The 25505-nt window shown below is 43.8% G+C and overlaps 1 protein-coding gene across 2 annotated transcripts; it reads right to left on the reverse strand.

Annotated features, from left to right (window-relative positions):
* Nucleotides 1-392: 392 nt before the first annotated feature.
* ctxn3 (cortexin 3) lies at nt 393-15155 on the reverse strand. 2 transcript variants are annotated; one of them, XM_079600447.1, is made up of 3 exons: nt 15111-15155; nt 7029-7161; nt 393-2235 (listed from the first exon to the last, which is right to left on the reverse strand). In XM_079600447.1, exons 2-3 carry the CDS (start codon nt 7057-7059, stop codon nt 1919-1921), a joined length of 348 nt encoding a protein of 115 aa, XP_079456573.1. In that variant the 5' UTR covers nt 7060-7161; nt 15111-15155; the 3' UTR covers nt 393-1918. The 2 variants fall into 2 exon arrangements, with proteins under 2 accessions (XP_079456573.1, XP_079456574.1); XM_079600448.1 differs by lacking the exon at nt 15111-15155 and adding an exon at nt 12205-12261.
* Nucleotides 15156-25505: the final 10350 nt, after the last annotated feature.

The following is a 25505-nucleotide window of genomic DNA, read 5'->3' on the forward strand; positions in this document are numbered from 1 at the left end:
CACACACACACACACACACACACACACACACACACACACACACACACACACACACACACACACACACACACACACACACACACACACACACACACACACACACACACACACACACAATTTCTTGAAACCACAAACAAACACTAATGTTGATAAAAATGAGAGCATTTATAGCTTCATTCCATGAGAAACATCTCACATGTTGATAATGTTCCATCTCTACAATAATAAAGTAATAATAAACGTACACTTAGTCAGATGTCACTGTTACCTGTAGAAATAAAACAGTTCTCCATAATCTTGAGAAAAGAAGTAAAGTTTCAAATAAAATCCACCTTTGATTAGGGAGAATGTCTAGAGCTGAAGAAACCCCAAGACTTGAAAGATGTGTCAAATATATCATATGAGCAGCACTGAGCGGCTCCGGGGACCGTCGGGAACCACTGATTAAGAGGAATCACAAGATGAATTTAGCGATCTATATCTCAGCGTCTGAACCATAAACAAGCCAGCGTTGTGACTCTTTAAACTTCTTTTTTAAAACTTGAAGAAATGATAATGTTTGTGTAGGATCACTATTAGTATGACTCAAAGCTTGTACAATAGAAATATGTATTTTGAATAATCTTGGCGATGTTGTACAAACACTGCTGATATTACAGAAGGAAACGCCATCTTCATACTTGCATTGGAAACGTTGTATTACTCATCTCTCTGAAACATAGATGGGGTGGGAACACAAATGTGTTTAATGACACCATTAAAACAAAGCATTATAATTCTGAACAATTTTCTGTTTGAATATACTGGTGCTCATACATGTATTCCTCCTCTTACTGCAGACATGAGGTGTGAAGGTCTAAACCACACACTGTCCTGTCCAACACATTACACTCACACACAGTGTTTAGTGCTGCGTATCATGGAGAGATCAACAGGGGAACATTGAACACCGCCGGTTCACTCCAATACTGCAGTCTCACAAACACAAGTGAGCCGCTTCGGATCGTTACATCTTTATTATGACATGATAAAGCGTTCTTTACTAAGTGCTCTAAAGCTTTCGGCTCGTTCACAGTGACAGCAGGTACAACAAAAACCATCACAATCATCAATGAGATGAACAATGATAGACAGTGTTCTCGGTTCACACATTCATCAAGATCAGCGTTTGACTCAACGGGTCGAGACTCGAGACGCTTCACATCACGATGCTCCTGCTGATGGCAGCTTCGCATGTAAGGCTCAGGAAACTACAGCCTATGAATACAGATATAGACGAGATCTAAGATCAGAGTGTTTGTTGTGCTGGAAGGCTGACAAATCCTGCGCTTACTACCATGAATTATGAGGTTTCAAATGGTCAGATCCTGTGAAGATTTTACACAACGCATCGACCGCTCATCTAACAGCCTAGCCTCACTTTCACCTAAATCTGTCTGAAACTGCCCCGGATGAGCCGGAAGCACTGCGGTGGAGAAACATGTCACTCCGACTGTGTGTACAGGGCACGTTTTTAAGGCTATTTTGACAAAAGCGTCAGAGGTGTTTATGAAGTGCTTATAAACGGTGTAGAAAGAGCTTCTCTTCTCGAGATTTGTCCTTGGCAGTTACGACAGCACAGATATGAGGAACAGAGGGTTTGGGGAGGATATATAAAAGAGGGCTACCCTGTGTCCCAAAGAGCTCAACATCCATTCAGTCTGTAGTAAAGCACTGCACACGACTTTCTGAAACAACATTGTATATGTGGATGGCAGTGAGCAGTGTGTGTTCATCTTCACAAGCTTGTGGTGGAGCTGCTCAAATGCAGAATTACTGTTTTCTTGATGTATTTCTTCATGTGTTTGTGAATGACTTTAGGATGTTCAGCAGAAAGGTTGTTTGTGTGTGTGTGTGTGTGTGTGTGTGTGTGTGTCTTCTAAGCCAGTGTGTTATCAAACTGTCCCTTCTCGAGGCCGTCCAGCCCGTCGGCCCATGTGGAGGTGGGCATGCTGCGGTACGGGTCCAGCAGGATTCGGAAGCAGCGCACGATCAGCATGCAGAGGAAGACGAAGAGGAGGATGACGAAGGCGAAGGTGGTCTTCTGCTCCAGGGTCACGCCGGCCGCAGGACCCGCCGTCTGCAGCGAGGAGGTGAACGGCTCGGCCTCCATCAGCCAGGAGATCTGCAGCGGCTCGTCCCACAGCAGACGCTCACGCATCCTCACGCGGCCCACATCCTTCACACGGACCTCATCTACACACACACACACACACACACACACACACACACACACACACACACACACACACACACACACACACACACACACACACACACACACACACACACACACACACACACACACACACACACACACACACACACACACACACACACACACACACACACACACACACACACACACACACACACACACACACACACACACACACACACACACACACACACACACACACACACACACACACACTCAATCAGCACATCTATGAGGTACGCTTCTTTTACCTTTAAACGTTCTTAAACGGTAGATTACACAATATAGCCTCAAATAACTATCAAGTCCAAGCAGATTTGACCCAAAGTGGATACATCAGTCTTGAGTCATTTGTGAAGTTATTGCGCCACTAATAACAGTTAGATGATTTGAGTAAACATTTGTCTGAAGGTAATCTGCTAAGGTCTCTGCGACTGTTTTTACACATCTAAGTACTGGAAAACTTAGCAAGCATTGCTTTTGTTCACATTCACCCTGAACCCGAGAGATGTGATGTGCTGCAATACTTTCTCCTTCGATTCGGGTATAAAAAGCCAATCGTTTATGCATGTCAAAATCCTTGGGTTGAGTGAGAGCCCAAAAGGAAGAAGTGTAAATTTCTCATTATTCAGCGCATCAAGAATTAATTCTATAGTTATGTGCGTTTGAATATATGTGCGCATGTTTGTAATTCTCTACAAACCAAGCCTTAATAAACTACTTGTCTGGCCTTCATTTTTATACAGAATTTTATCGCGAAACCGAAATGATCCCGACAACACTTTATCTGTAGAGTGGTAAAGGGATCCTCCATAGGGAGAGGCTAGTTGGCACTTCAGCACTGCGTTGTCATCGGGTCCAGGCGAAGGTCCTTCGTCAGACCTGAATACGGCCTGGATCCGGCAGGCTGCGGGAAAACCTCGGGATAAACAAAGACTCTAAAATTAGCGTAGATGCCATTCTTCTTATGATGTAACGAGTACATAAGGATATATGGGAAGTGTTCCCAGTTCCGGCTGACCTAATCTATGCAGCCTAACACTGAGTTATAGAAGTCTATAATGTGTTATGTGAATGCTAGGCCGAAGAGATGTGTCTTTAATCTAGATTTGAACTGACAGAGTGTGTCTGCTTCCCGGACAATGTTAGGAAGACTGTTCCAGAGTTTTGGAGCTAAATAGGAAAAGGATCTACCGCCAGCAGTCGATTTTGATATTCTAGGTATTATTAACTGGCCGGAATTTTGAGATCGCAGTAGACGTGAAGGACTATAATGCGTTAAGAGCTCGCTCAAGTACTGCGGAGCTAAACCATTTAGTGCTTTGTAAGTAATCAGCAATATTTTAAAATTTATACGATGTTTAATAGGCAGCCAATGCAGTGTTGACAGAACGGGGCTAATATGGTCATACTTCCTGGTTCTGGTAAGAACTCGAGCTGCTGCGTTTTGAACTAGCTGTAGTTTGTTTATTAAGCATGCAGGGCAACCACCCAGTAGAGCATTACAATAATCTAAGGTCATGAACGCATTAACTAATTGCTCCGCATTTGTCATTGAAAGCATATGGCGTAATTTATATATATATATTTTAAGATGGAAAAATGCAGTTTTACAGACACTAGACACATGACTTTCAAATGAAAGATTGGTATCAAAGAGCACACCCAGGTTCCTAACCGACGACGAAGACTTAACAGAGCAGCCATCAAGTGTTAGACAGTACTCTAGATTATTACGTGTGGAAGTTTTTTGTCCAATAATTAGAATCTCAGTATTTTCAGAATTTAGTAGTAGGAAATTACTCGTCATCCAATTTTTTATATCAACTATGCATTCCGTTAATTTTGTGAATTGGTAGGTTTCGTTAGGTTTTGAAGAAATATACAGCTGAGTATCGTCGGCATAACAGTGAAAGCTAATTCCATGTTTCCTAATGATATCTCCTAATGGTAGCATGTACAGAGTGAACAGCAGCGGTCCTAGTACTGAGCCTTGTGGTACGCCATACTGAACTTGTGATTGATAAGACATCTCTTCATTTACTGCTACAAACTGATAACGGTCAGATAAGTATGATTTAAACCATGCTAGTGCAATTCCACTAATGCCAACATAATGTTCGAGTCTATTTAAAAGGATGTTGTGGTCAATGGTGTCAAATGCAGCACTAAGATCAAGTAATACTAATAGAGAGACACAACCACGATCGGATGATAAGAGCAAATAATTTGTGACTCTAACGAGAGCTGTCTCGGTACTATGGTACGGTCTAAATCCGGACTGAAAATCCTCGCAGATATCATTTCTTTCAAGAAAGGAACACAGTTGTGAGGATACTGCTTTTTCTAATAAATTTGGCAGAAAAGGCAGATTCGAGATCGGCCTGTAATTGACTAATTTTGTAGGATCAAGTTGTGTTTTTTTTTAACAAGCGGTTTAATCATAGCTAGCTTAAAGGTTTTTGGTACGTATCCTAGAGACAAAGACGAATTAATTATATTAAGAAGAGGATCTATGACATCTGGAAGCATCTCTTTCAGCAGCTTAGTCGGTATAGGGTCTAACATGCACGTTGTCGATTTAGATGAATTAACGAGTTTAGAAAATTCTAAACGAATCGAATTTTTCCTTCAAAAGAATTATATTTTAAAGTAGACTTCTTCATTCTCCATTCCTCCGTGTGTGAAGAGAGAATGCCGTTGAAATGCGGGGTTTTTATCACAAACTGCAGTCTGTAGCCCTGCATTATTGAATGTGTCACCCACTCGGGAGCCGAAACAGTTGGCACAAACTGACTCGCGCCCAGGATGCGCCTCTTCTCACTGTCAGGGAGACCCGACAGGTTAAGCCTGGTGAACTGAGGCAGAAAAGCGATCCATTTTGTTGGGCAAGACCGGCTTCGGGGGAGCGAGCAGCCCGCCCTGGGCAGGGTAAATGTGCTTGGCAATGAAGGGCTCGATCGCGGGGGATCACCCATGATGAGAGCTGCCATGTCCTTTACCTCAAGGCCCGCAAGACCGTGTTTGAGATCGAGCGGATCGCTCCAGTTGTGCCTCATGTGCTTCGCGCACACAGGCAGGACGGGGAAGAGTTGTTTCCTCGGGCCAGGAGGGGGTCCAAGCAGTTTCCCGTCGACAATATCCCTTTCCTGGTCCGTGGGGCCAGTCACATCATTGTTGAAGCGAGCGGCCACTCGCTCACACACGTCCAGGAGAATGGACTGGGGTAAGGCCGCGGGGGCGTTAGCCTGGGGAGCGCCCGAGGGTGAGATGGCCTGCTCGTCCTCTGAGACCCCCAGAAGGCCTGCATCGTCATCGTCGCCGAAACCAGCCGGATCATCGACGAATGGGAGTTTGCCCACGAAGATGTCCTCTTCGGGGAAGGCAGGATTGGGCTGGTCAGTTGAGGGACGTGGGAGGCCCCCGGTAGAGCATCTTCATCACCGTGTCACCCATCCGAGTCAGAAAGGCCAAGCTCGACGCACTGTGTCACGGCAACTTTACGACGGCGCCACAGGAGTTTCTTAGAGGCAGCTCACAGCAAAATAACTATCCACCTCTATACTCAAATACTACACATGAACTATCCAGGCTTGCTGTCATTAAAATGCCTCCTTTTTGAAGTTTTTTATATTTATCCTGATAGATGCTCTCCCCCACCTTCTAGGATCGGGAACTGAACCTGTCAGTCATATGGTAAATATCCTATTTTACTTTAAATAGCGCAGGTCAGGACATGGATTGGTGTTGTCTGTAGAGTAACGACCTTGAGTGTACTCCTGCCCTGATGGTGGCAGTCGGTGGGAGTTTGGAGTTTGCTGATTTCTAATGTTCTAAATGTTCACAAAATTAATAGTCTACATTAATATAACATTTAGTACAAGAGAAATATGTCATACTTAATGGATATTAATTTAATGGATTAAAGTTGCCTTGGAAGGGGCAAATGAATGCAGATCTTACTGCGGTAAGAGAGAGAGAGAGAGAGAGAGAGAGAGAGAGAGAGAGAGAGAGAGAGAGAGTGAGAGAGAGAGAGAGAGAGAGAGAGAGAGAGAGAGAGAGAGAGAGAGAGAGAAATTCACTTCAGTACAGAGTAACACAGAAGTCACTGCATCTCAGAACCGCAGAGAACATGTTCATCTGTCCAGATTACTGATGTGTGTGTAGAGATATTGAGTTCAACTGCAGTTTACATGAAAACAAGTTTACAAGATAATCTGAAAGTGATCAATATAATGTAATCAACAGAAGAACACACACATTATTGTGAAAGTGTGAAGATTCATAATGATGATGTTCAGACTAATTAAATGTTATGAAATAAGATGACCTGATCAAATATCCATTAATCTAATTCCTCTCATATTTTACATATATTTAGGTGGAGTCCATTGTTCACCTAGGTTTCATTGCAAGGGCAGTCAGGTGACCATATAATGCGAGAGATGAAGTTGAATGTGTGTGAGCCGACACCCTTTTACTGCAGTCAGATGGTGTGAACATGAACTACTGTGGGTTTATACAGCACACAACAGTGTCATCTCTCCACCGACAGCGGGTTCATGAGGAAATATGAGCTTTATTGATCTGCAAGAATCACTGAATTAGCGCCGGATGTCAATGCGGAATCTGTCATGATCGATCAACAAGTGATGTCAAGAGTCCATACAAGCAATAGAATGACATGAAGAAGGGGGAAAATAAGAGGCATATGTTAAATAAATGTGCAGATGACAGCTATGTGAATGATGTTTGATAGTTTGACTCGCACCTTTGTCTCCCAGTGAGAATGTGGGATCCATTTCCACAGTTAGTCAAATCCAGCGGAATTCGCCCATTCTCGCGTCACATCCACACCAGTCCACAGCCGGCGACCAGCGACCGACACCAGAGGGTTCACCTTTCTTAGTTTACAATAATGAGAGAGAGATAATACTGTTTCCACTTTATTGCAGAAGCGTGAACGCGACGCTACTGCGCGCGCATACGGTCGCATCGCGCGCCTCGGCTCTGTGTACGCGCGTGAGTGAAAGTTGACGTATGTTGATCCGAATTGATTCATTTCAATTCAATGAATCGTTTGGATTGAATCGGACTGAACCGAACTCTTAAATCTCTTATTTAGGTTAGGGTAGCAGATAAGTCACCAAATGACCAAACCAACTATTGGCTTAATTTATTAGGCTACACTTATCAGCATCTCTCTATTTATTTTTCAGTTCAATAGAATCGATTTGTTCTAATAAAATTAAGTAATTAGGCTATTCCCAGACAAAATTTTAGCTAAAATCCAATATTAATAAAAGAACAATATAATTGTATAACTGGAATAATTTGCAACAACATCCCTGCCTATACGGCCCAATGGGAGAGACTTTGAAAATGTATATCAGAGAGTGTGTAAAGCATAATGCCATCAGCTGAAGTGTTTAAGGCAAGTCTCATTAACTGTGATTGGCTGTCTTGTCTTGGCCATTGAAAGCTTAATTGGGATTGGTTGTCGACTGTTCTAAGACAGGGGTCACTAACTCTGCTCCTGGGTCGGTTGCTCCAGCCCTTCCTAAGTTACTTAAACTGGAACGTAAAGTCCACACTAGAGGTAACTAGTAGATACTAACTTTGTTACTAACTTTATTCCGTTGCACCATTTGTTCTTAAAAGGAACACTCCACCGTTTTTTGAAATAGGGCTTATTCACCGTCTTTCCTACATTTAGATCGGTGGGCAAATGCATTTTTGTCTCAGTGCATGCATTGTTTTAGTTTGGCAGGATCGCCGCTAGCTTAGCTTAGCATAATGAATGGAATCCTTCATTGCCAGCTAGCATGTCCTGAGAAAAAGTGATTTAAAAAACAACAACAACAAAAATCAAATTACTTCTTGTGGCCTGCGTATTCACAACGAGTACAAATAGCGATGCAGATTAAGACTAGGTGATTTCCTAGGCAGATATTGACGTGGGACTATATTAGGGTGAAGCACAGGCTACTTATTTTTTTTTTTTTTATTATTTATACGTTTATTTGTATAGGGACAGTACAAAAAACATGATCCCAGTCAAAGCTGGAAAATATGTATTGCACATAGAGAGTATAGCGAAAGCTAATTTGCATCTCAGGTCCCTAGAAAGGCTTTTCTAGACAAAACAAAAACTAAAAAATAAATTTAAAATTTGTTACATTACATTACACTTTTACATACAAAAATTATTACATTTAAAAATGCGTGCAGTTCTGGTTTATTTTGAACCACCGCTTTACCTTCAATGTAAAAGACATTATTTCAAATATTGCCTTAAACTCAATTGGCAACAGGTTCCAGAGTTTGGAGCCCTGAACAGAAAAGGCTCTTTGCCCTTGTGTAGTCCTACGAAAAGTAATCCTACAATTCCCACCTGCCGAACTCCTAGTGATTCTACTTGTATCATCCTGTCTCTTTATCAATTTACATAAAACAGATGGTGCCTTATTGTGCAAACATTTAAAAATTAATTTTATATATGACAGATTTTTTAAATTTATAAAACTTAGCATATTAAATTTTTTTTAAACATTGCAGTGATGCCATCGAATTGGCCATTATTTTTATAGCTCGATTTTAGTTCAGTTTTATTTTTATCCCTTAGGAAATTAGTTTTGCACAGGTGCTACAAGTCACAAAAAACACTCACATAACATACACTCACATAACAAACTCTCGTAACAAAAAAAACACACATGATTACAGACTGTTCAACATTAAAATAGCAGTTGGTATGAATGAGTTCTTGAACCTCCTGGTTCTCCCCCCCCATTACTCTATATCTCCGGCCAGATGGAAGAATAACAAACTCTTTATGTAATGGGTGTGATGGACAATTGACTATCGAAAGAGCTTTTTTAACAACTCGTTCTTTAAAAATGTCCTGAGGCAATATCTGTTGAACTCCAATCACTTTAGAAGCAGTCTTAATCAGCTTAGTCATTCTGTTTCTATTGGACAGGCTAATACAATCAAACCATACGATGTCACAATAAGAAATTACGGATTCGATAAAACTCCTATAAAACAGTGTCATTAACACTGAACATACTTTAAAAGAGTTCATTTTTCTTAAGAAAAACATACGCTGCTGAACCTTTTTACAAATGGCATCTGTGTTGGCATTAAAATTTAATTTATTATCAATAATTGTGCCCAGATATCGATATTCGTCCACAAACTCAATATCCCTTCCATTTATGACAGTAGGAGAGACAGGGATGACCGATTTTCCGAAGTCTATAATCATGTCTTTGGTCTTCGATATATTTAAATTTAAGTTACACTTTGTACACCAAGAGACAAAATCCTCCACCACTGGGCCATGAGATGTCTCCTCATTTGCAAGGAGACTCACAATCACAGTATCATCTGCAAACTTTAACATATACCTATTGTCGATTATACAACATTTCAATTTTTTTAATTAAGGAATCACTTGTTTGAGTCCAAACTATAATACAGTATGAAATGCGGGACAAGATCATTGCATGCATAAAAAGATGTGCTGCATCAATTGAAATATATTTTCTAATAAGTCTGAAACTATTTAGATTAATCCTTACCATTTTTGTGAGCTTTTTTTATATGTTTGTCAAACTTAAGTTGAAGTAAAAAGTTAAACTCATCCACCTCCTCTATTTCTTTATTATTTACTCGAATTATTACTTTTTCTTTTTGCTTTCTATTAGAAAAACACATAAAGACAGTTTTCTTAACATTCAGAGTAAGATGATTTTCCTGGAGCCATATAGATATTCTTTCCATTTGTTCATTTAAAACTGCAGCAACCTTGGCAGATGACTTAGCCGATGTATAAATGACTGTGTCATCAGCATAAAGCTGACATTCAACATCTGGACAACAACATGGTAGGTCATTTATAAACAAACTAAAAAGTAAGGGGCCTAGATTGAGCCTTGAGGTAAGCCCATTTTGTTTCTCATAAACAATGATTTTGTATCCTCAATTTTAACACACTGATCTCTTAGATTTAAATAAGAGGTGAACCACTCAATCGAATGTTTACTAAAATTAAATGCACTTAATTTAGATAAAACAATAGTGTGGTTAACTGTATCAAAAGCCCTTTTTAGGTCAATGAATACTGCTCCCATCACATGTCCCTGATCCAAAGAATATCTAGCTTTTTCCAAGAAATAACATATAGCTGTTTCTGTGGAATGCTGGGCACTAAAACCAAACTGATGTTTATGTAGCAAGTTATTACTCTCTAGATAGTTTATTAGTTGTTCAGCTACAGCCTTCTCCAAAACCTTTGACATAACCGGCAATATTGATATTGGTCGATAATTTGAAATCAGGCTTGGATCCCCTGATTTAAAGAGCGGTGTAACTACAGCTTTTTGCCATGTGTTCGGGAAAACACAGTCTCTAATTGATACATTTGTCAAATGAGTTAACGGAGCTATCATCACGGAGCTATATTTTTTAATCAAATTAATATCTAAATTGTACACATCTTTTGCTGTTGAATTCGGTAGACGCTTTACAATTTCAGTTATTCTATTTTCTTCAATCTCCTTAATTAAAATATGAATTTGGTAGCTCATCCTCCACCTTATTATTTAATGATATTGGTTTAAAATGTTCAGCCAATTCATTTACTGAACTTATAAAATATGTATTAAACTCATATGCTAGAGAACCTTTATCATCAATTGCTTTTCCATCTATTTGTAATTCTTTGATTGTTTGCTGCTTTTGAGTTTTATTAGTTAAATTATTTAATTGTTTCCATATGGTTGCACTTTGACCTTTGGCACTCTCTATTATTTGTGTATAATGTGATACTTTTGACTTCCGTAATTCTTGTACTACTTTGTTTCTGAGACCTTTATAAATTAAGTTATCTGTATTTAATTTAGAAGATAATGCCGTTTTTAAAGCTTGGTCTCTTTTTTCCATAAGATTACGAATATCACTGTTTAACCATGGTAATGATACATTTTTCCTTGAGCATTTCAAAGGAATATAATATTTGTTTACCAGATTAGTTACAGTTTCAGTTAAGGAAGTGCAACACAAGTTCCCCTCATTTATCTGTGATATTTTATCCCAATCAGCATTGTTGATCTCTATTTCAAATTGACCTATAGATTTCGGTATCCCAAACTTAATTCTATCTGGTCTTTGGTTTTTGAATTGCTTTAATCGTTATTTAGTTAGTTTCCTTACTGTTAATACCATATTATGATCTGATAAACCTGTCAGTAGATTATAATTTTTTATAATACGCTCTTCCCTATTAGTAAAAATAAGATCTATCAAAGTCTTACTAGTTCTGGTCACTCTTGTTGGCTTTTTTATCAACTGATCATAATTAAATTTGGACATCAATATTTTGAACTTTTGTCTTCCACTTTTATCTGGCCAATTTATATTAAAATCACCATAAAATATTGTTTCAATAGAATTATCAAACATTTTCAATAGTTCCTTCATATCATCATAAAAAGAAAGAGTGTGTGATGGAGGATTATATAAAACAACAATATTAAATTGCATTCGAGGAGAAAGTATGACTTTTAAGGCTAAACATTCAATTTTTGTATTTAGATCAACTCTTAAACATTTAAACGTTTCTCTAATATAGATCAACACCCCACCACCCTTGCCAGATGATCTGTCTTTTCTAAAACAGACATAGCCCGGGACATCTACCATGTTTGTAGGGATACCTTGAAGCCAGGTTTCACTCATACAAATTTAATCTAAATTTGATTCAGTCAAAAGAATATGAACTTGGTCCATCTTTGGCATCAGACTCCGAATGTTTAAGTGTCCACCTAGAATTCCTCTTGGCTTAGATTTAGTTGTTCCATACAATTTTGGCATTATTTACAGTTTGAAAAAAACGGTGATCTTTCTGTTTCAGCGTCGATCTGCATTCATCCGTAACTGACCTCAACTCCTGGTAAGTGTCGTCAAGCAGCTGATCTCTCGTGCAGACTCCTTTCTTCCTTCGTCGAACATACGTACTTGGGCGCAGAGATATCACGCAGCACCTGAAATCCGTCAACATACCGGCGTGACCTGCACCGAGTATCTTCGCTTTTGGATTGTGTTTATTTTGAGAAGTTACAGCAAACATGGTAATTGAAAATCACTTACTCTGTGGACAGCTGTCCATTGGGTCCATTCGGCGTGGGGCGTTTTTTCCAGTTTACTTTATCGCACCGGGAAAAAAGTCGAGGACTGCAGGATGGATCAACGCCGAGAAATCCTTGGTAGCTGTGACAACTGCAGGCACGCTCATCTTGATCTGACACGTTGAGCCTGGTCATCGATGGCAGTAAGTTACCTTACTTGAGTTACCTTGTCCCACTCGCCACAACCTCCTCCTCCTGTCGTTCTATTTCCAAAGCATGCGCTCCTCTTCTGGAAACTCTGGCTCATAGAGGCATGGTTCTGGATCTTTGGATATTTGTGAATACGCAGACCACAAGAAGTAATTGGGTGTTTTTAAAAAAAAATTATTGATCCCTTTTACTCAGGACATGCTAGTTGGCAACAAAGGATTCCATTCATTATGCTAAGCTAAGCTAGCGGCGACCCTGCCAAACTAAAACAATGCATGCACTGAGACAAAAATGCATTTGCCCACCTATCTAAATGTAGGAAAGATGGTGAATAAGCCCTATTTCAAAAAACGGTGGAGTGTTCCTTTAAGGCAAAACGTAGCTAGTCGTAAGCTCTCCGTAAAGTAATGCGCAGTCGCATAATATGACATATACCCTTGATGATCTACTAGCAGCCTTCAAAAACACATAAAATACTATTTATTATGACTGATTTTATCTGACTTGCACATATGGACCAATACAGTTGTGTTGTTTAGGACAGGTGTGTCTTGATGAGCAGCTAACAAAGTAATCTACTCACATAATGTTGTCTCTCTTAACATATTAGCGAGTGTAAATGTCGTCATCATGTGTGTCTAAAGGATTGAAGTCTGTCAGGTAAAGTAAGAGTTTATTGGTCCAGGTCAGCCGGTCTGCTGTTTTAGTGCAACCGCTAGGCTACTCCTGATCGAGGCTTCCCGAAATATTTAGTTATACGTTACGCTTCATCTAAGTCTAATGGTGCAAGTCAAAGATATTTAGTAGTGCGTAAGTTGTAACTTAGTGCTCATGTACGTCACACTAGGCTAAGCTGTGAGTTACACACAGAGCAATCCTGCAGAGTTGGAGTCGCTCTCGCAGGACTCGGTCGGTCTGCACAGCTCCACTTCAAGTTGAACACACCCTAAATCTACAGTGTCCGGCGGTACAGCGTCCATAGCTCTCGGAAAATGAGGAGTTTAAACGTTGTAATTACAAGTTCTTCAAGCACGCGAAGGCTTTTTTACATTTCAGAATAGTTGCGGTAATTACGACATGGCGTGAGCGGACCAACAGCTCCAACCTCATCAAACACTGAACCAGATAAACGAGGTGTTCAGGGTTCCCGGAGAACCACAGGCTGGAGCTGGAGGTCTGGACTGGTGTCTAAAGGAAAGTGGCTAAAGTGTGCAATTAGTTTTTAAGAAATGCAGAGCTAAAGAAGCTCAGGGCACATTCCAGCTCCATTTCACTTCACCCAATCAGATCGTTTTTTAACCCTAGGGACTAATTATGAAATCACTGCTAGAAAAAATAAATGACATTATATTTGACATGTTTTTAAAATTAAAATAATTTTCCAAAATTAGTTTTCAAAATCTGCCCTTCGACCCTTGGTTTCGTCATTTATAACTGACTTTGTGTATTAGGGTTAACTATTTTTGGCAAATTGTCTGAAATATCTTCACTATCTGTAAAGCAGTGAAATGGTCTTAGTGTTTCAAAAAACATCAGAGCGCATTATTAACATTTCATCTTGTGCTACTATATTTCATTTGGAACTTGCATGTAAAATATCAAAAGCTTGACACAAGTTCAGATGCAATATTACTGCCTGGAAAGCATTGTCTCAGTGTTTCAAATTACATTAAAAATATTGTTTCTTTCTTGGAATTCCAAAGCGGTGATTGTAGCACAAGTGAAGATCAACAAGACTCTTCCTTTCAGTGTAGCTTTTTCTCCTTGATCTTCAACTTCTTCCTTTCTTACTACGACCTTATTTTCTGATACACTGCCGTCACTGGCATCACTACTTTCTGGAAAAGTTTTTTCTATATCTGTCTTCTATAAAAACTTACTAACATCAGCCTAAAACACAGGCAAGAAGGCTATTATACTGGCGGCCAGTAATGAACCATATAGTGCAGCTACATAGAAAATATGTGTCCCCTAAAAAGACTGTATATATGCATAACACACACATGTTTTGGTATTTGAGTTATTGATTTGACAAAATGTGCATTAAAAACAAAACAAAACAAAAAAAATCACCAAAAACTTTAGAAAACAAATACATTTTGATGTACAATGATATTTCTTTAAATCGAATTTGTATGTATTTCCTAGTCTAAAAGGAACTCACAATGAAGCCCTGACAGCATGTGACCTGACATGTGCTGATGTCTCCTTCACTTTCTTGTTGACAAAAATGTTAAGCATATGGCTAAATAGATTCATTGGTTGAAGGGAATGTCATATGATAATACTAAACTGTAAATTAATTTGGATGAATATTATTATTGTATTTTAAAAGTAATTTTCTCTGCGTCTTTAATAAATGCTGATTCACCATAAGCCCTATTCGGACAGGACTGGTGTAACATGGAGAGGAGGGGTAAAGTAATCATTACCAGAGCTTCTCGTGAATTTAGTCCTGTCCGAATGTGCATCTCAGTGGTCATTACAGACAATATCAGTAAAGTTTTTACCTTCTGTAAATAGGTCTGGAAAAATGACCCAAGGCCAGACTAATCCTGTGCGAATTGACCCGCTGTAAATATTCCATCATTTCCTGTTTACCGCGATTTTCAAGTATGGAGGCGTTCGAAAAAGCACTCAGTTGCGTACTAGACGCTGCAAGTCTGTGCCAAAACTCAAGAGTTTTCTGCAGACCATTCAGACCAGACAGAAGGCCGAAAGCACGTGTTAGAGCCACAAAACAGCTTTTAGCTTTAGGGAAGTGCCTATTACCAACACAATCCAATCAGAATTTAATTAATAATCCCTGATTGGAGCTAACTGTTATAGGCATATATAGGCTATAGAATGTCCGTTTCTCAATACCAAGTACGCAAACTTCGGACTTGCGTCCTTGGTAGTTCAGACTTGCCAAGTTCGACTTAGGAGAACGAACTTCCGAGGACGAGAGGACGCAAGTCCGGTTATTCTGCAAATGGGACAGCGGCGTTCTTGATCGCGTCACTCAGCGCGCTCTGGCTACTCCGGTTATCTCTTTATGTATATTTTAGGCAACAATAAAACGAAATATGGTATAAAACAACACTCTGCCTTTTTTCATTTAAAAAAATCTTAAACACATTATGGCCACACAAATGTGGTTCAGGCAACGTGTACATTGATTATCTTCACTGCATAACAACACGAAGTAAAACGCAACCTTATATAAAAAATATTATACATATTTTAAAATATATAGCCTAAAATAAAATTACACAACCCTGACTCTTTTTGTTAAATGTCCGTTTTAATGATCTGATATCCAGTATAAAAGTATAAGTAAATAAAAATAAATAAAGCAAACAATTCAGTCAAACATAAGTCAGCTTAAAATAGCCTATAGCTCAAGTTAAATAGCCTAAATATATAAAATTATGAAACTTCACTTTGCCCTCAGCCAAAACGATTTGCCATGGAACAAATTATAGATTAATGAGACCAAAGATCGCCCGTTAGATATACACAAGACGAATTATATCTCATGTTTAACCGCTAGACTAGAGACACCAGAGCCAGCGGCAAACATCAGAAGCACTAGCCGAGGAAAAGCTGTTCCAGTCGGGGTTATTGAGTGCTGAGCGCCCGGTGATCGCCTGGATCTCACAACTCCGAAAACGTCAGATAAATTTTTTAAATAGGCGCTATCTTTATAAATAAACCACAGATTTGAGCTTTAAACAACTACATTCTCGACTGAAACACTCTTAGAATTACATTTCGTGACACGATAACAGTAGTATTTTGATATTACGCGGGTTTTCTCCTCTGCCATTGACGCTTGCTGGTGGGACGAGATGCATTCTGGGATACCTGTCTGTCTCAAGTTTGCACAAGTCACCTCTACATGCATCCTCGGTAAAAGGGCGGATCAAGAACACATCCGGGGATTTGAACTGGACTTGGCTAGATGTGAACTTTTGAATTGGGACAGTACTTGGGCAGCGACTGATGACGTTTCACAAGTCCACAAGAACACAAGTACAGACAAGAACACATATTGAGAAACGGCCAATGTTTGCGGTTGCGCACAATATCAGGAATACACACATGACGACAGGAAGGTGACGGCAGAATTGCAGTGGTAACAAACAAGACTTTGCAACGAATGAGAGGAAACACAGGGCTTATAAAGGCAGAGCTAAACAAGGCAATCACCCACAGCTGACTATAATCACACATAATGAGCCAGGCAGACAGTACTGGGAAATGAAGTTCAAAGGATACATAAGGACTGGAAGGAGTGCTCTCTGGTGGCGATCATGGGCACTCCAGCTGGCGGATGGGACGCCTCCAATACTATCCAACCGCAGAACCATACGTCACAGCAGTCTGAGGACAACAGCTTCATGCTGGAAGTGGGCGGAGCAACGGTCTCAGATCAGAAGTGGGCGGAGCAACGGTCTCAGATCAGAAGTGGGCGGGGCAGCAGTCTGAGGACAACAGCTTCATGCTGGAAGTGGGCGGAGCAACGGTCTCAGATCAGAAGTGGGCGGAGCAACGGTCTCAGATCAGAAGTGGGCGGAGCAACGGTCTCAGATCAGAAGTGGGCGGGGCAGCAGTCTCAGATCAGAAGTGGGTGGGGCAGCAGTCTCAGATCAGAAGTGGGTGGGGCAGCAGTCTCAGATCAGAAGTGGGTGGGGCACCGGTCTCAGATCAGAAGTGGGTGGGGCAGCTGTCTCAGATCAGAAGTGGGCGGGGCAGCGGTCTCAGATCAGAAGTGGGCGGGGCAGCGGGCTCAGATCAGAAGTGGGCGGGGCAGCGTTCTCAGATCAGAAGTGGGTGGGGCAGCGGTCTCAGATCAGAAGTGGGTGGGGCAGCGGTCTCAGATCAGAAGTGGGCGGGGCAGCGGTCTCAGATCAGAAGTGGGCGGAGCGGCAGTCTCAGATCAGAAGTGGGCGGAGCGGCAGTCTCAGATCAGAAGTGGGCGGAGCAGCGGCCTCAGATCAGAAGGGGGCGGAGCAGCGGCCTCAGATCAGAAGGGAGCAGAGCAGCTGCCTCAGATCAGAAGGGGGCGGAGCAGCGGCCTCAGATCAGAAGTGGGCGGGGCAGCGGTCTCAGATCAGAAGTGGGTGGAGCAGTGGTCTCAGATCAGAAGGGGGTGGAGCAGTGGCCTCAGATCAGAAGTGGGCGGAGCAGCGGTCTCAGATCAGAAGTGGGCGGAGCAGCGGTCTCAGATCAGAAGTGGGCGGAGCAGCGGTCTCAGATCAGAAGTGGGCGGGGCAGCGGTCTCAGATCAGAAGTGGGCGGGGCAGCAGCCTCAGATCAGAAGTGGACGGGGCAGCAGCCTCAGATCAGAAGTGGGTGGAGCATCCTTGTCATGAGCTGTGATTGGACCATCCTTCGGACAGACGTGGTGTAATTGGTGCTTCCATAGTCTAACACGCCTGGACATTTCCCATAGTGAGAAGCCAAGCGATGTTTGAAGGAGAACCAGAGCGCCAGAGGACACTTGTTTGGTTATTGAACATATCAACTAATTTAGAGGTTTTAATAAGAGCAAACTAAAGACAGATCTCAGGATTTATTTGTGTTCATTATGTAGAACTGTGTGCAAACATGGAGCAGGATGCAAGAGGCAGGTCCAAACCATCCGTGTTGTTTGTGTGGTTAACAGAGGCTGGCAGATCACATGACCCAACCCTCAACTGTCCATTTGATTATACCAAATATAGAAATCGAATATATATATACCCAGAGAGGAACATAGTGTTGGCCCAGATACGGCCCACATCTGGATCGTGTGTCATCCATGTGTACCAGATGTGGGCCGACACTATGTTGCTCTCTGGGTAAGAACATTTGGCAAGAAAACTGGTATGTTTTCAGCACAGTAAATAGCCTTACTCTGTACTAGTGGCCGACCAATATCATTTTAACAGCAATGCATGGAAGGGTAGACAACCTTAAATTTACAAATGTAATAAACTCCATCCATCCATCCATCTTCTTCCGCTTATCCGGGGCCGGGTCGCGGGGGCAGCAGTCTAAGCAGAGACACCCAGACTTCCCTCTCCCTAGACACTTCCTCCAGCTCTTCCAGGGGGACACCGAGGCGTTCCCAGGCCAGCCGGGAGACATAGTCTCTCCAGCGTGTCCTAGGTCTTCCTCGGGGTCTCCTCCCGGTGGGACGTGCCCGGAACACCTTCCCAGCAAGGCGTTTAGGAGGCATCCGGAACAGATGCCCGAGCCACCTCAGCTGACCCCTCTCGATGTGGAGGAGCAGCGGCTCTACTCTGAGCTCCTCCCGAGTGACCGAGCTCCTCACCCTATCTCTAAGGGATCGCCCAGCCACTCTGCGGAGAAAGCTCATTTCGGCCGCCTGTATCCGGGATCTTGTTCTTTCGGTCATGACCCAAAGCTCATGACCATAGGTGAGAGTAGGAACGTAGATTGACCGGTAAATCGAGAGCTTCGCCTTGCGGCTCAGCTCTTTCTTCACCACGACAGACCGGTACAACGACCGCATTACTGCAGCAGCTGCACCGATCCGTCTGTCAATCTCCCGTTCCATCCTTCCCTCACTCGTGAACAAGACCCCAAGATACTTAAACTCCTCCACTTGAGGCAGGAACTCTCCACCAACCTGAAGTGAGCAAGCCACCCTTTTCCGACTGAGGACCATGGCCTCGGATTTGGAGGTGCTGATTCTCATCCCAGCCGCTTCACACTCGGCTGCAAACCATCCCAGTGCATGCTGAAGGTCCTGGTCTGTAGGGGCCAACACGACAACATCATCCGCAAAGAGCAGAGACGAAATCGTGTGGTCCCCGAACCTGACACCCTCCGGCCCCTGGCTGCGCCTAGAAATTCTGTCCATAAATATTATGAACAGAACCGGCGACAAAGGGCAGCCCTGCCGAAGTCCAACATGCACCGGGAACAAGTCTGACTTACTGCCGGCAATGCGAACCAAGCTCCTGCTCCGGTCGTATAGGGACCGGACAGCCCTTAGCAAAGGACCCCGGACCCCATACTCCCGGAGCACCCTCCACAGGCCGCCTCGAGGGACACAGTCGAATGCCTTCTCCAAATCCACAAAACACATGTGGATTGGTTGGGCAAACTCCCATGAACCCTCCAGCACCCTGTAGAGGGTATAGAGCTGGTCCAGTGTTCCACGGCCGGGACGAAAACCGCACTGTTCCTCCTGAATCCGAGGTTCTACTATCGGCCGTAATCTCCTCTCCAGTACCCTAGCATAGACTTTCCCGGGGAGGCTGAGAAGTGTGATCCCCCTGTAGTTGGAACACACTCTCCGGTCCCCCTTCTTAAAAAGAGGGACCACCACCCCAGTCTGCCATCCCAGAGGTACTGTCCCCGACCGCCACGCGATGCTGCAGAGGCGTGTCAGCCAAGACAGCCCCGCAACATCCAGAGACTTGAGGTACTCAGGGCGGATCTCATCCACCCCCGGTGCCTTGCCACCGAGGAGTTTCTTGACTACCTCGGTGACTTCAGCTTGGGAGATGGACGAGTCAACCTCCGAGCCCTCAGCCTCTGCTTCCTCAATGGAAGACGTGACGGCGGGATTGAGGAGATCCTCGAAGTATTCCTTCCACCGTCCGACGACATCCCCAGTTGAGGTCAACAGCTGCCCACCTCCACTGTAAACAGCGTTGGTGGGGCACTGCTTCTCTCTCCTGAGTCGCCGGACGGTTTGCCAGAATCTCTTCGAGGCCAGCCGATAGTCATTTTCCATGGCCTCTCCGAACTCCTCCCAGGCCCGAGTTTTTGCCTCCACAACCACCCGGGCTGCAGTTCGCTTGGCCTGCCGGTACCCGTCAGCTGCCTCAGGAGTCCCACAAGCCAACCAGGCCCGATAGGACTCCTTCTTCAGCTTGACGGCATCCCTTACTTCCGGTGTCCACCACCGGGTTCGGGGATTGCCGCCTCGACAGGCACCGGAGACCTTACGGCCACAGCTCCGAGTGGCCGCTTCGACAATGGAGGTGGAGAACATGGTCCACTCGGACTCAATATCTCCAGCCTCCCTCGGGATCCGGTCGAAGCTCCGCCGGAGGTGGGAGTTGAAGATCTCTCTGACAGGAGACTCGGCCAAACGTTCCCAGCAGACCCTTACAGTACGCTTGGGTCTGCCGAGTCTGTCCAGCTTCCTCTTCCGCCATCGGATCCAACTCACCACCAGGTGGTGATCAGTTGACAGCTCCGCCCCTCTCTTTACCCGAGTGTCCAAGACATACGGCCGCAGGTCAGATGAAACAACCACAAAGTCGATCATCGACCTACGGCCTAGGGTGTCCTGGTGCCACGTGTACTGATGGACACCCTTATGCTTGAACATGGTGTTCGTTATGGACAAACTGTAACTAGCACAGAAGTCCAATAACTGAACACCGCTCGGGTTCAGATCAGGGGGGCCGTTCCTCCCAATCACGCCCCTCCAGGTTACACTGTCGTTGCCCACGTGAGCATTGAAGTCCCCCAGTAGAATGACGGAGTCTCCAGTCGGAGCACTTTCTAGCACCCCTCCCAGAGACTCCAAGAAGGCCGGGTACTCTGCACTGCCGTTTGGCCCGTAGGCACACACAACAGTGAGAGACCTATCCCCGACCCGTAGGCGCAGGGAAACGACCCTCTCGTTCACCGGGGTAAACTCCAACACATGGGGGCTGAGCTGGGGGGCTATAAGCAAACCCACACCAGCCCGCCGCCTCTCACCATGGGCAACTCCAGAGTGGTGAAGAGTCCATCCTCTATCAAGGAGTGTGGTTCCAGAGCCTAAGCCGTGCGTAGAGGTGATACCAACTATCTCTAGTTGGAACCTCTCAACCTCACGCACAATCTCAGGCTCCTTCCCCGCCAGCGAGGTGACATTCCACGTCCCTAGAGCTAGTTTCCGTGTCCAGGGATCGGGTTGTCGAAGCCCCCGCCTTCGACTGCCGCCCGATCCTCTCAGCACCGGCCCCTTATGGCCCCTCCTGCAGGTGGTGAGCCCACGGGAAGGCGGCCCCACGTCGCTCCTTCGGGCTGAGCCCGGCCGGACCCCGTGGGGGGAGGCCCGGCCACCAGGCGCTCGCATACGAGCCCCAACCCCGGGCCTGGCTCCAGGGTGGGGCCCCGGCTGCGCCATACCGGGCGACGTCACGGTCCTCGATTTGTTGCTCATCATAAGGGTGCGTGTGAATAATAATAATAAACTGAACAGTGTAATTAGCTGAACTGCATAGAGCACCAAACGGTGTCGCGCACGGCATACATGTGCTCAGAGTTGAATGAATAACGTGCATGAAAGCCTTCTGTCTTCAAGCTTCTGACCCCAACCCAAACTTTAGTCCTATTTATATTACAAAACACCTCAAATTACGTAAGTGATTAATGATGACTCCGTTTGCATCTCACAGTAAACAGATCTATGATGTGCAGAAGAGTTTGTCTGGAAAGCATCTCCAGATTCGGTCCAAGAGCACAGAAATGCATTCCTTGTTTATTTATAAAGCCCATTTAAAAACAACTCAAGGTTAAATAAAGTGCTGGACAGACAGAACAATATAATCAATAAGGACAAATAGATTAATGTACATATTGAGAAATAGCATACAGACTTACAGACCTACATACCTTAGACCTACAGACTTACAGACCTTACAGACCTACAGACCTTACAGACCTTAGACCTACAGACCTTACAGACCTACAGACCTTACAGACCTTAGACCTACCGACCTTACAGACCTTAGACCTACAAACCTTACAGACCTACAGACCTTACAGACCTACAGACTTTACAGACCTACAGACTTACAGACCTTACAGACCTACAGACCTTACAGACCTACAGACCTTACAGACCTACAGACCTTACAGACCTTAGACCTACAAACCTTACAGACCTACAGACCTTACAGACCTACAGACCTTACAGACCTACAGACTTTACAGACCTACAGACTTACAGACCTTACAGACCTACAGACCTTACAGACCTACAGACCTTACAGACTCACAGACCTAAAGACCTTACAGACTTACCGACCTAAAGACCTTACAGACCTACAGACCTTACAGACCTACAGACCTACATACCTTACAGACCTACAGAGCTTACAGACTTACAGACCTTACAGACCTACAAACCTTACAGACCTTACAGACTTACAGACCTACAGACCTTACAGACTTACCGACCTAAAGACCTTACAGACCTACAGACCTACAGACCTTACAGACCTACAGACCTTACAGACCTACAGACCTTACAGACCTACAAACCTTACAGACTTACAGACCTTACAGACTTACCGACCTAAAGACCTTACAGACCTTAGACCTACAGACCTTACAGACCTTAGACCTACAGACCTTACAGACCTTACAGACCTACAGACCTTACAGACCTACAGACTTTACAGACCTTACAGACCTTACAGACCTACAGACCTTACAGACTTACAGACCTTACAGACTTACAGACCTAAAGACCTTACAGACTTACCGACCTAAAGACCTTACAGACCTACAGACCTTACAGACCTTACAGACTTACAGACCTACATACCTTACAGACCTTACATACCTTACAGACTTACAGACCTTACAGACCTACAAACCTTACAGACTTACAGACCTACAGACCTTACAGACTTACCGACCTAAAGACCTTACAGACCTACAGACTTACAGACCTACAGACCTTACAGACCTACAGACCTTACAGACCTACAGACCTTACAGACCTACAGACTTACAGACCTACAGACCTTACAGACCTACAGACCTTACAGACTTAGACTTACCGACCTAAAGACCTTACAGACTTACAGACCTACATACCTACATACCTTACAGACTTGCAGACTTACAGACCTACAGACCTTAGACCCACAGACTTTACAGACTTACAGACCTACAGACCTTACAGACCTACAGACATTACAGACCTACAAGACCTACAGACCTTACAGACTTACAGACCTACAGACTTACAGACTTACCGACCTAAAGACCTTACAGACCTTACAGACTTACAGACCTACATACCTTACAGACTTACAGACTTACAGACCTACTGACTTACAGACTTACAGACCTACTGACTTACAGACCTTACAGACTTGCAGACCTTACAGACCTTACAGACTTACAGACCTACATACCTTACAGACTTGCAGACCTTACAGACTTACAGACCTACATACCTTACAGACTTACAGACCTACAGGCTTACAGACCTACAGGCTTACAGACAAACAGACCTTACAGACCTACAGACAAACAGACCTTACAGACCTACAGACGAGAGCAATCCAAGATCCCGGACCTCCATCCATCCATCTTCTTCCGCTTATCCGGGGCCGGGTCGCGGGGGCAGCAGTCTCAGCAGAGATGCCCAGACTTCCCTCCAGCTCTTCCGGGGGGACACCGAGGCGTTCCCAGGCCAGCCGGGAGACATAGTCCCTCCAGCGTGTACTAGGTCTTCCCCGGGGTCTCCTGGTGGGACGCGCCCGGAACACCTTCCCAGGTGGCACCGGAGAGCCGATGCCCGAGCCACCTCAGCTGTGGAGGAGCAGCGGCTCTACTCTGAGCTCCTCCCGAGTGACCGAGCTCCTCACCCTTTCTCTAAGGGATCGCCCAGCCACCCTGCAGAGAAAGCTCATTTCGGCCGCCTGTATCCGGGATCTTGTCCTTTCGGTCATGACCCAAAGCTCATGACCATAGGTGAGAGTAGGAACGTAGATTGACCGGTAAATCGAGAGCTTTGCCTTGCAGCTCAGCTCTTTCTTCACCACGACAGACTGGTACATCGACCGCATTACTGCAGCAGCTGCACCGATCCGTCTGTCAATCTCCCGTTCCATCCTTCCCTCACTCGTGAACAAGACCCCAAGATACTTAAACTCCTCCACTTGAGGCAGGAACTCTCCACCAACCTGAAGTGGGTAAGCCCTTCTCCGACTGAGAACCTAATCCCGGACCTAAGCCATCTCAAAGGCCCATTTAGTGATTTAATAACAAAAAATACCATTTTAAAATCTATTCTCAATCAGCAGCCAGTGTAAGGAAGTTAAAAATGGGGGGGATATGTTTACATTTATGTCAGCATTCTAGACCATTTGAAAACGCTCTATAGATGAGTGAATTACAGTAATCTAGGCGAGATGAAATCAAGGTATGAATTACTGTTTCAAAGTTCATCAAAGAGAGGAAAGATTTCACTTTTGCAAGGCAACGTAAATGGAAAAAACATGATTTAACCACAGCACTTATTTGTTTATCAAACTTAAGTCTGGAATCAAATCAAAACGCTTATTTTTTTCGTACATGGAGTGTGGAGTTATGGAGTAACATAAGTTAGGTTGCCGAGGTCCAGGTTACAGGCCTCATACGAATCACTTGGTCCTCCTACAGTACCATTTCTGTTTATTCTCATTCAAGGCCTAAACGTCATTGTGTTAGCCATAGTTCCAGTTCCTCTAAACAAGCTAGCAATGCCCATGTGGAGTGTGTATCATTACGTTTTAATGGAAGGCACAATGGAATTTGATTAATAACTCAAATAGCACCCAATATTAATGAAAAATTAAACCTAAGGACAGCAAAACAAAGGAACTCAGAGTTGGGTTGATGATGGATGTCCGATACACACTCAAAGAGGACTGTAATCGAAGATCACAGAAGATCAGAAATTGGTCTAAAATGACCAGAGACAGTAACATCACGATCAGGTTTCTTCAGTAATGGAGTAACTGAGGCATGTTTAGGCAGTAAGGGCCGTGCCATTGCTCAAACAGAAGATCAGGCCCGAGTGTCAACAACTTCCCGAAGAAAGCGTGGAGGAATAATATGAATATGACTTGAAGTAGACCTAAAATGTTCAATATTAACTTTACAGATGAGAGGAGAAATTT

This window comes from Phoxinus phoxinus (genome assembly GCF_949152265.1).
Source record: "Phoxinus phoxinus genome assembly, chromosome: 23".
Lineage (NCBI taxonomy): Eukaryota > Metazoa > Chordata > Actinopteri > Cypriniformes > Leuciscidae > Phoxinus > Phoxinus phoxinus.

Excerpts from the sequence above, each read along its gene's own strand:
- ctxn3 (XM_079600447.1), bottom strand. The coding sequence starts at position 7,059 with ATGGATCCCACATTCTCACTGGGAGACAAAG. Across the intron at positions 2,236-7,028 it reads ATTCTCACTGGGAGACAAAG|ATGAGGTCCGTGTGAAGGAT; the intron begins GTGCGAGTCAAA and ends GTGTGTGTGTAG.